Here is a 12,500-nt window from a genome sequence, read left to right as displayed (position 1 = left end):
CAGGCAGGGTTGAAGGGGCTAAGGAGACTCGTGGGAGGCTTCCGTGGCGTCTCTACCAAACATGCTTCACTGCAGGGTGCTTTACGTCATGAGCGTGTGACAGGCTGTATTTCACACCAACAACACGGAGCCTGAGCCCAGTGTGAGCAGGTGGTGACCTCGGTGCTGTGGAGGTACACCGACACATCTGCACAACCTGCACGGAGCTGAAGCTAACAGCACTCACAGAGCGCGTCCCCAGCATCAGCATCATGGCTGCAGCTAACAGCACTCACAGAGCGCTCCCCCACATCAGCAGCTAACAGCACTCACAGAGCGCGTCCCCAGCATCAGCATCATGGCTGCAGCTAACAGCACTCACAGAGAGCTCCCCCCACATCAGCAGCTAACAGCACTCACAGAGCGCGTCCCCCACATCAGCATCATGGCCACAGAGCAAAGCCCACAGGCATAACATACACAACTGTGGTTACACGGCAACAAACACAACTGTGGTTACACGGCAACAAACACAACTGTGATTACACGGCAACAATGTTTCCTTTTCTTCCAGAACATGCATCGCTGAGCACTACCCTGCGCTGGACTGGCCAGAGCAAAGCTCCAAACAACATCACTGGGTTATGAACACAGCACATACTGGACACACTCACACTCACACACACATTGGCGCTGCCTAATGGTGGTGTATGTGTGTGTATCTCAGTCAAGTGGTCAAACTATCTGTGTGTGATGTCCAGAGAGTGATACATGGCCTTAATGAGGTTCTGGTCCTGCAGTGTAACCAGGAACAAGTTCAGTGCCCCAAGGAGAATGCCTCGCGGATGGTTTTGGAAACAGAGATAGAGGACAAATGTTCCAGGTTGTATCTGTTATTTGGTAAGGTAATCTCTCCAGCCTCTCTCTCTCTCGTGTGTTTGAAGTAACACGTGTCAACACAGATAAGACAGATGGAAAGATAAGAGAAACGGCACAGATAAAAATGCCTTTTGAAAACAAAGTTAGACAACACTGTACAATGTGTGTTTGCTGTAGTCTATACCAGTGTTTCTCAACCACTGGGCCAACTCGAACCACTGCCCAGGAATGCTTGGTGCTATTTATGTTGATAATAGATTGCAGCAACAGATTTAAATCATTATTTAAATCATTATTTTGACCTATTTGATTGCAGGTCTGAAGCAACACCTATTCTAATCAGGCCTAGCTGAGTGGTCTTGTTTGCATGTTTCCTCACTTGTTTTGAGTGCATGCTATCTTTAGGTTTTATTTACTTGCTTGTCTGCTGTGCACAAATAGGCCTAGGCCTACTGCAAATAAATTCCTTCCCACTCTTTTGGATAATAAATCCCTTTTGACTGAAAATGCTCTGTGTGGTTTTATGTTGTTTTCTGGTGCACAATACAATTTTGATAGTGCAATATCTAGAGTTAGATTTTCTTGTATTAATTTCTAGGCTCCCACCTGTAGCAGGTGCTGATGTTGCTCTTTGTGACACATAACAATCACTTATTAATTAGAATGGAATATAGATTAGCTAAAATAAGTGGGGTGTCTGTTGGGCCCCACCCTGTTACAAATACGAATAGGTGGGCCTTGGAGTAGAAAGGAGAACCTCTGGTCTATACCACAGTATTCATGCGTGTTTGCTGTAGTTTATGAAACATTTCTGTATTTTATTCATATTATTAATAATTATTATTATTATTATTATTATTTGGCAAAAAAAAATATTATTTGCCAATGCAAATAATAATTAGTTGCGGCTGTGACTATTATGACCATTGCAGAATCTTAAGTTATACATTTGTCTTGGCTGTAGCAGCAGCGCCTTAAAGTAAAGGTCACTTCCGAGCAGCGCAGCCATTAAAGGCAGTATAATGGACTTATATATAGAGGCGCTCCTGCCAGGTGAAATGAAAGACAGGCATGTCTTAAGGGGGGGGGGGGGGGGTCTGAGGGGGTGGGGGCGTTAAGTGAGGAGCTGTGAGCTGGCACCTGCAGGCTGCCTTTATGGAGGTGGGTACAGATCTGTTCTCAAGATCTAAGATCACGATAAAAATAAGCTGTGATCTCAAGATAGCGAGACCGAGAACAATAATAGCCTGCTGTGTATTCCCTATGTACTGCTGTAGCATGGGGAGACGTGTGTGCGTTAGGGTTCATTTGATGTCTCCTGAGCCTATTCCACATCATATAACCATGACGTTAGAACAGTATGCATCACATATATACATTAATTTATGCTTCAGGGAATCATGTATGTATGCATCACGTACATATGACGCATGTGTGCTGATATGTGTTATCCTCTGATACGTGTATGAATCCATCTGCTTGCTCCAGATTCTTTCTTCTCCTTTTCTCCTCCCGTTTCTATCTCGCTATCTAGTCCGCCCCTAGCAGATGGGTCGCCCCTTATGAGCTGGGTCCTGTTAAAAGGGAGTTAAAAGTTGCCTTACGACTTGAGACAATTTCGATTGTTATTGGTGCTATATGAATAGATAAAGAAAGAAAGTTCTGACAGAACCTTCGTAGCGTGAAGTGGCCCAACCTAACCATTGCTAACATTTGACCTTTGCCCTATTGCTCTGGATGAACAACTCCTTGAACTTAAGTCTGAAGAAACTGAGATGGAAACTGAGATGTTTGAAGTCGATGATTTTGAAGGAGAGAGAGATGTTTGAAGTCAATGATTTTTAAGGAGTGAGAGAGATGTTTAAAGTCACTAAAGTTGGAAGAGAGGAAGAGATTTGAAGACGCTGGTTTTGGAGGTTAGAGAGAAGTTTAAAGATACTGAGGTAACTAGAGAGAGATGTTTGATGATACTGAGGCAAGAGGAGAGAGATATTTGATATTTGGAGAGATGTTTGATGATACTGAGGCAAGAGGAGAGAGATATTTGGAGAGATGTTTATGTTTGGAGGCACTGAAGTAGACGGAGATGTTTAGACGTACTGGGGTAACTAGACACACATGTTGAGAGAGACTGGGGTAGATTTGTAGATACTAAGGTAGAGTACTGGGGTAAGTAAAGAGGTGTTTAGTGATACTGTGGTAAGTTACGGGGTGTTTGGAGCTCCTGTGGCGTATTTGGCATCTGTGATGGGAGTTAAGCATGGCTGACTGCTCACTGAGAGTGCAGGGCTGGACTCAAACAGGAGGCATTCCCTGGCAACGGCTGTCTGTGCTGACCACACAACTGGCACAGGTCAACAACACCGCGGCCAAACAGGACGGCCCACAAAGCAAACTCTAAACTCATCAAGTCGCCAGGAATCAGGTATCTTTTTCGATTGGGATGAGTATTTAAAAGTGTTTGTTAGCATTTATCTTAATATTTCCCTCGCACAAACTAAGATGAACCAAGCCCACAGTAAAAAGCTAATACTAATAAGAGTAATTTGCTAATGATAATAAGAAGATCAGGTCAAATACACATATGCCCCACGAACGCACTCTCACCTCTCTCTCTCACACACACACACACTTACACACGCAGTCCTCCCACGTATGCACCTGGAGCACTGCTCTGCATCCACACGTGTGGGCGTAGGACGGGGGGGGGGGGGCTGCCTCATCTCGATAAGCTCCAGTGACTGCAGGCTAATGCCATTAGAGTTAGAGAGAGAGAGAGAGAGAGAGAGAGAGGGAGGGCACAGCCAGATGTGCCAGGTCAACAGAACAAAGGGGCACAGAATGCCAGTGTGGAATTACTCATGGAATGTTACTGAGCATTCCGGAACTGTCCGTTAAAAAAGGCCCCAAAAAACATTGTGTTGTGGGTTCCCACCAAAAGCACGGCACAATGGAGACTACAGCAAGCCTAGCACTGCATCCACAGCCATCTTTCTGTTCCTTTCTCAAGGAGCCCTGTGGAGCCAAACCTCAGGCAAACTACTGCTTCAGCTAAATGTGAGCCCTTCACTGAGAACATTCTAGGATGTCTTAATCAGGCTAAATAAGGCTGATTCACCAGCGTGTTTAAATGCCTTGCTGCTGACTGTCCATGGGAGTGTGCTTTTGCGTCCTCCTGGACATCACCCATTAACACGCCTCCCGTGCGCAGGACGAGGCAAAAGCAAACATCCAGTCTGAGCGCAGGATTACTCTTACTGTCGACACGGGGCAGAGTCTGACGCAGGAATGTGGACACATGCCACACACACACACACACACACACACACACACACACACACACACACAAACATACACATACACACACAAACACAGCTATATACATATACAGACAAACACACACATATACACACACACACAGCTATATACATATACAGACAAACATACACATACACACAAACCACACACATACAGACCCATATACACACACATACATCAAATCATTGTCTGTGTGATTTCCCGTGGACCAATTGGCAGTGGTGTTCTTTAGTGTCAAAGGAAGGAAGGCAGGAGGATGCCCTAGTGTTTTGTCTATGGCCATGGGCTCAGGGGCTGTCTAAGAGGAGCTCTTACAGAGCTGTCCCCTGACGCACACTCCACCTTCAGGCTCTCCTCCTGACTCCAAACCCCCACAGTCTCCCACAGCACCCAACATACTCTAGACGGGCCAATTCCACAGAAATTACATGGAGTATAAATAATTAACATGTATTATTATTATACATGAACTATAACTGCTTGGATGAAGGGAAGAGGGGACACATTCTATTATGCATTGTTCAACCCTAGCTCGAAATGCAGTCATTATCCAGCGCTAATCCATACTAATTAACGCCTACAGCCCCTTAATGTATACCCTGTTGAGCAGCAGGATTGATCGGCGAGTGTTGAGTTGGATAGTGGAGAGTGGAGGTCTGTTGAGGAGTGTGGAAGTGACTTTAGCGCCGTGACAGATTCATCACGCTCAGTTTCTCATGCCAGAGTGGGTGACAACGCAGAGCGTTTGGAGCCCTGACATCCCACAGCTCAGGCGAGAGAGATGCTTACCATTACGACTGTGTGGATAAGGATCCGTTTGCATCCTATCTACTGCTGCTGTGTGTGTGTGTGTGTGTGTGTGTGTGTGTATGCGTATATATATATATATGTGTGTGTGTGTGTGTGTGTGTGTGTGTGTATGCGTATGTGTGTTTCATCCAGTACAGTGTCAATTGCTGCATATATTATTGTGTTTTCATTGCACTACCTTTAACTACAGTACAAATACCCAGCCCCGGGGTCTGCGTCATGGACTGATGCATGCTGGGTCCACGGAGCAGATGAGCTGCTGACTCCCACCTGGGTCTGGCATGGATCCAAAGCAGGAAGTGATGGATAAGACGCCCCCCCCCCCACCTCTAATATGTCATATAGACATGGCAACTATTCATGGTTCCTTGCGATGTGGAACACCTGCCCATGGACCTATAGGGGTAAGCCAGAGACTTGGTTCTGAGTAACTCCTACTTTCTGATTGGTTCAAATCTGAAGGCTTGCTGAGGAATTTCAGAAGGTAACATCTCTCTGGTGTCGCCCAGACTCATCATGGAGACTAGCTTTTTGGGGAAGCAACTCGCTAAATCTAAAATTAATTTCTGTTTTCTGCAGGGAGCTGACTGAGAAAAGGCCCATCAGTGTGTGCGTATATGTGTGTGTGTGTGTGTGTTATGCAGTGAGCTGACTGAGAAAAGGCCCCTCGGTGTGGGTTTCAGTGGGGATGTGAGTGCTGAATGGTGCCGTGGTTGTGTGGTTGTGTGGTGAAGGTCGTGTTATTGTGAGAGTATGAGTGTCGGTGCTACGGTAGCGAGGAGGAGAGCGCTCATGAGGGCACGAACCGCTCCATCATCCCTCTGTCTGCCTGCCCGCCTGTCTGCCTGCCCGCCTGTCTGCCCGCCTGCCACCAGGGACCTTGAGCTGGTGAAAGGAGAGGCTAAAGGAAACACTCACACCTACAATGCACCACTGTCTCTTGTCTGTAAGGGAGAGGGAAACAGAACACGCACACTTACACACATACAGGCACTCAAAATCACATACACAGACAGGACCAGGCAGTCAAAATCACATCGCATACGCACTCACAGAGATACATTCACTCACACACTTGCATGCGTGCACACACACACACACACACACACACACACACACACACGGACAGCACATTCATGCACTCAGTCACACAAATGCTTATATACACGCAGACACAAAAACACACACACAGTATCTCCTTTCATTGATTCCTTCACATGATAATTGTATTTCTCCCCAGACTGTATCAGCACTGTACGTCAAGATGGTAGGTGGCAAGTCCCCAATTAGCTCATCATTGCCCCCCTCCCCCCCAAACAAATGAGCACTTTATCTAATTTAGAGTCATGCCATGTAATTTATGAGCAGGCATTCCAGACAGGGAAAAATGGGCCTTTTATGGCTCTACGCTGTATAGGACTTAGTCATGTGAGACCAGACTCAAAGATGTGCAGCATTTTACATCACACACAGATACACACACACTCATTGACTCAGACACACACACACACACACTCACTCACACTGACAAATACACATACTCACATACAGACATTCACACACACACCACGTGACATTCCCAGTCCCATAGCTGATTTCCCGGACTTCTCTTGGCAGGTCTAGGCAAACAGAGAGACGTCTCTCTGGAGCTTTCTGTTCTCTTCTCTTCTCTTCGCTCTCTGATCCTTTGTGTACCCACAGAAGGAAAATGCGGGACTCCCTCTCTTCTCCCTTCTCCAGCTCTGAGCACCAGGCCAGAAGGAGAAAAAAAAAAAACCTCCTTTCACGGGCAAAACAGAGCAGATTTGTGCTCAGGCCAGCACGGCTGTCCCTGTCGTCCTGAGGTGGTGAAGACTGCTTGTGATGCTGCCATCTTTTGACACTCAGCCCCTAATCGGGCACTACTGCGCGTGTGGCAGAACACACAGCTTCGCCACTCACACTAGAAATAGAATCTCCACCAATAGAATTTTAATAATAATAATTGTAATTAAAATAGAGATGTACCGCTCAGAGGCAGTGTGTGTGTGTGCGTGCGTGCGTGTGCGAGTGTGTGTGTGTGTGTGAGAGTGTGTGTGTGTGTGCGCGAGTGTGTGTGTGTGTGCGAGTTTGTGTGTGTGTGTGTGTGTGTGTGTGTGAGAGAGTGTGTGTGTGTGTGTGTGTGTGTGTGTGTGTGTGAGAGTGTGTGTGTGTGTGTGTGCGAGTGTGTGTGTGTGTGTGTGAGAGAGTGTGTGTGTGTGCGAGTGTGTGTGTGTGTGTGCGAGTGTGTGTGTGCGAGTGTGTGTGTGTGTGTGTGAGAGAGTGTGTGTGTGTGTGCGAGTGTGTGTGTGTGTGTGTGTGTGTGCGAGTGTGTGTGTGTGTGTGTGCGAGTGTGTGTGTGTGTGTGTGTGTGTGTGTGTGTGTGCGAGTGTGTGTGTGTGTGTGTGTGTGTGTGTGTGTGTGTGTGTGTGTGTGTCTTCTCTCTGGGCCCAGATGAAGTGTTTTCCTGATCATCATGCCGACTGTCCTCCTAAAACAAAAGCGTGGGTCTTTCCTGTGTGTCTCTGACAGAATACCCCCTGGCCCTGCGCGAGCTCCGAGCAGCTCGTACTGATTAGGTCCCTGGAGAGAGATCCGGTAGCACCGGGTGTGGAAGACAAACCTCCACACAGTTCCGCAGGATGGGGGGGTGGGGGGGGGGGGGGGGGGGCAGTAGTGGAGGGGTAGGTGGTTACAGTGGGGGGGGGGGGGGGGGGGGGGGGGGGGTTGTTGGGGGATGCTGCCATACATGTGTTGTCAATTGAAGGTTTCTGTTCCTAACGCAATAATCATGGCCTATTTCACCATTCATTCCAGCCCAGTTGTGCACGCAAATGTGAGCCTGTCAGATACCACGGAGCCAATCACAGACGATTATAAGTCAGCCCGACTACACACAACAGAACGGGAGGTGCTGCCACCCTGGATACAGGACTCAGGAAAATCCCATGCCGTGATTGGCTGAGAAGAGTACCCCATCCTACAATTCACTCCCTTGATTAAATCGGAGGTTACAAGTCTTGGTGTTATTTTAGATTCAGATTTAAGTTTCAAGTCTCACATTAACAAGGTGACGAAAACATAATTTTTCCACCTTAAAAACATAGCTAAAGTCCTGCCATTTATAAATCAAAAAGATGCTGAAAAACTGATTCTCTGATTCAAATACTTGCCCTCAAGAACACTGCGATCATCGAATGCTGGTTTATTGGAGGTTCCCAGCAAAAGCCGTAAGAAAATCGGGGACGCAGCATTTGTCAATTACGCCCCAGTGATATGGAACATACTGCCTATAGACATCAGGGAAGCCAGCTCGCTTAACATCTTTAAAAGAAAACTAAAAACGTACCTCTTCACATTAGCCTTTAACTAGCTACCACTTTGCACTATATATATATATATATATATATAAATACTTTTAATTTAATTTAAATCTCTACTGGTTTTTTTGCACTATATCTGAGTTATGTTTCTTTGATGTCTATTTTTATGTGCATGTAATTTCTTTGTGCATATTATGTATTTGCTGTAAAGCACTTTGAGCTGCATTCTTTTGCATGAAAGGTGCTATATAAATAAAGTTTTATTATTATTATTATTACAAATACACGACTGGAAAGGAAAGGAACTGATCCGGGTTGGATTTGGGATTCAGAAATGAGACGAAGGTAATGAACTCATGGCAGCATCTTCTCTCAGGCATGTGTATCTGTGTGTGGCGTGTGTATCTGTGTGTGGCGTGTGTATCTGTGTGTGGCGTGTGTATCTATGTGTGGCATGTGTATCTGTGTGAGGGTCCAGTCTACAGACATGTATATCTGTGTGAGGGTCCAACCTACAGTTGGAACTGCTGGCATCATACATGGCTACTTGGGCATAGGCCAGACAACAGCTGAATCTGGGTTGAATCTGTGTGTGTGTGCAAATTACACTGTTTAAATGGCTGCGGGCTCCTGCCCCTCAATGGTGCCAAGCACTCACACTTTGTTCTTCTGAGTCGTAAAGCTCAGACGAGACAATAGGCCCTGAAACGGCATCAATAGCCCCTGAAACGGGATCAATAGCCACTGACACGGCATCTGCCCCCTCCACACTCCTAAAGCTACACTAAGGGTCGAGGGTGATGGGGGGGGGGGGGGGGCTTTATCATGGTGTTGGTCCGGGGGACTCTCTGCCCCTGGGTAAGGGGGGGTGGCGGGGCGGTGATGTCAGAGCTGAGGCAGCATGGAGGGGGATGGGGTACTCCGATGGCACCGTCATCTCATTCATTCACAGGCCGCAGAGAGGGGGATGGGGTACCCCGATGGCACCGTCATCTCATTCATTCATTCACAGGCTAATGCTGAGGGTTTGACATCGCAGCACTGAGGAACACTGCCACAAGGCAGCCATCATGGGGTCACACAGCATAGCATGCTGGGAGCTGATGGGCACCAACATAGGTCTAGTATAGGCACACACACACACACACACACACACACACACACACACACACACACACACACACACACATGCGCATGCGCGCACACACACACACGCACCTCAGAGTCATATCTCAAATAGCTAATGGCTCAAGACACATTGGGCCCTAATCTGGCTCTGAAATTGCGGACTCACTCCAGACCAGCACTGCGCGTCTGGCAGCTGATATCCAGGAAAGGCCTCTGAACTAAGATGGAGGCTGGAGATGAACGTGTGGAGGCAGAGGGTGTTTTTGTAGGTTGGGGTGGGGTGTGGTGGGGTGGCGGTGTTTTGTTCAGGGTCAATGGTGAATGAAAGCTCTGTCTTTGTTCTGCTCTTGTGGAGTGTGAGTAATGGAGGCGAGCCTGAGGCCATGTGCGTTATCGAGTCCATTCTGGCCGATAACGCACATCAACAAGCAAATAAAGCGCCTCACGGTGTTGTTTTCAACGCCCCGCACACGCTTTAACCTTTCCATTATCATGTTAGCGATGACATTAAAACTCCACACACACACACACACACACACACAGGGCTGCTCTGTCCAGGGGTGCTTGTTTTAACTGATAGGCTTAACTGATCATGATGTGCCCCTGTTGAAGACTGCTTGTGCTCCCCAGAGTCAAATCTCTTCCCGTGTGCCTGCATGAGTGAAGTTTCAGACTCTTGGAGCGTGGGTAATGACTTTCTAAAGAGACCCAGAGCAGGGTAAGTGGTTGGGAAGAGTCCCTGAACAAAATGTGCTCTCACTGGCAGCTGTATGTGATTTGAAACAACATCTTTCTAAACAGGACAGTTAAGCCTGGCAGCACTGCCAAAACGCACTCAGCGCCTGCTGCTCTGTGTTCCAATGTCTGCCATGAAATGGTTTGTGCAGTGAAGTAACTCAGCGCATAACCACTGGGTTACAGCTTGATTGTACTCACTGCAACTCGCCACAGACTATTCTTACAAGATCATCAATCCTAAGGTAAAATATAGCGGTCATTGTGTTCGCGTTTTAACACATCTGGACGATTTAGCATTACAGACGCACTGAAGGCTGGTGCGGCCGGAAAGCGAGTGCACTGCCGAAATCTGCGTGTCATTTACTAGCCCGGCTCATCATTTAGGTTCAGTTACCGGCGAGGCAGCGAGGACATGTCTGTCAGCAGGGGAGGGCAGAGACCGTGCGAATGTTCGATAGCCTGACACCTCTTGCCTCGCCCATCTCCTTCCTCGCGAGGAACAAGTAGTAACGTACACTTCGGAGAAAGGAAAGTGCGAAACGCCGGTCGTATTGCCAATGCACTGTATTTGCACCGCTGGTGAGGAACGCGGATGAATCAGTGCCAAAGTAAGACATCAACCTCCATTAGAAACCCCTGCGCCAAAGCAAATGTTTTGTCAAAGCTTAAATGTACACCTATATGAAACAAATATGATGTGGAAACGTTTGAGTTTAACTTACACTCTCAACACTGCGCACACCACGGGCAATACAACCTTAACTCTAACAATGACAGCACAGTTTGCATAAATTAAGCAGAAGCCTAATGCTGCCGCTCTTTGTGGGCTGTGTAAGATGGATGTATTAACTTTTCGAAATTACAAGAATACCTGTGAATACGCCTTCTCCTGAAACGTGACCTACTGCTTAGTTTGTACCGTTTTAGTGTTTCGTTTCCCTATCTCGCTGTCTGGGATGCTGCACCGTCTCCCGAAAGGATGCACGTGCCTGAGCGAGCGGCCCTCTCTGTGCATCCATCTGCGCACCATCCACCAAACTCGACAAGCATCAAAAGAAGTGTCGGACGCCGCCGAAACCATGACAGTTCATTAACTCACCAGTCCGTTGAAGATGTCTCCGAGATCACATCGCTGTAGGCAGTGAGAAGGACCTGTCTATTCTCGGTCAGGTTGACAGCCATTCTTCTGGATAATCCACCCCGGTGCACAGTAAGGCAAGGCAGAGGAGGAGAGACTGCAGATTGCCGAGAGAGAGGCAGAGATACCGAGCACTGGAACAAAGAGACGCGGCGCAGCAGTGCGCTCCGCTCCGGTCAGAAAGGCTGCGTGGTCCTAGTGCGCACAATTCAACGGCCAATGTTAACCCTGCATCCTCCTCTCCCTGCTCTACTGTTTTCGGCGTTTCACGTCAGCCACCTTCAGTTCAACATGCGAAACTGTATGTGTTGTCACTGTGGTAAATAGACACACGGTTATTAGACCTTTGCTGTGATTGTCTATGAATAAGTTCGTGTTGTTGTGGAACAGAAGATGTTCAAATCAGGGCTGGATCCTTTCCACAACCAGCTAAAATACGGGCTGCTATATCAACCCAACTAACCTCACTCTCTAGGTATCATGTAAAACATGTATCAATAAAACATATTAAATGGCACAATTCTGAGAACAACTCAAAACAAAACTTTTTGTATTATATATTCCCATAAATGTAGAATTAAGAATAAAACTGACCCACATCTGTAAGGTCTGTGCCCAAAAAAAGGGTTATTTGCTGTGTGTTCCCCAAAACATTAGCTGGGTCCAATCTGGCCATAGTCCACCAGTGTCAGTCAGCAAACATCCCCTCCTGAATGTGTGGTGGCACCTGGTCTGCTGGAAAAACACCCAGGCAGCAGTTTATCTAGTCTAATTCATCTATCTATTTAGCTAAGGTTTAGAATCTCTTCCTAGACACCAAAGGCATCAATTAATATATGTTACCAATGGATGCCGTGAAATATAAACATATTCATGTTCACTGGACATTGTTCAGACATGCTGCTGCAGTATTATCAGATTATCAGCGAATGGCTATGGCAATGGGAAAGGCAATCATCTTTGTCATCGGAACTCGCTCAGTGATGGGTTTGGCTGGATTTGATTGGACCTCGCTCAGTGATGGGTTCGGCTAGATTTGATTGGATTTTAGAAAACCTGTCTGTACTCTGTGTTTTGTTTTGATAAAAAAAAAGAGGTGTTGCTGGATCCTTTCATTTCCGTGTGGTTGCTCCCACATAAAGTTCCAGGCCATTACCCGCACGCAAACA

At 47.0% G+C, this 12,500-nt stretch overlaps 1 protein-coding gene across 4 annotated transcripts in view; it reads right to left on the bottom strand.

Annotated features, from left to right (window-relative positions):
* dbn1 (drebrin 1) overlaps positions 1-11,643 on the bottom strand; it is a 75,114-nt gene extending 63,471 nt beyond the window's left edge. For 2 of the 4 annotated variants that reach the window (XM_031572232.2, XM_031572233.2), the window contains exon 1: positions 11,293-11,643. In XM_031572232.2, the coding sequence (XP_031428092.1) occupies positions 11,293-11,375 (83 nt within the window). In that variant the 5' untranslated portion in view covers positions 11,376-11,643. The remainder of the gene's footprint in view (positions 1-11,292) is intronic. The other 2 variants (XM_031572231.2, XM_031572230.2) reach the window with 2 other exon arrangements.
* Positions 11,644-12,500: the final 857 nt, after the last annotated feature.

Source organism: Clupea harengus, chromosome 8 (genome assembly GCF_900700415.2).
Source record: "Clupea harengus chromosome 8, Ch_v2.0.2, whole genome shotgun sequence".
Taxonomy (NCBI): Eukaryota; Metazoa; Chordata; class Actinopteri; order Clupeiformes; family Clupeidae; genus Clupea; species Clupea harengus.
Note: the sequence above shows the minus strand (reverse complement) of the source record. Positions and strands in the feature narration are given on the sequence as shown.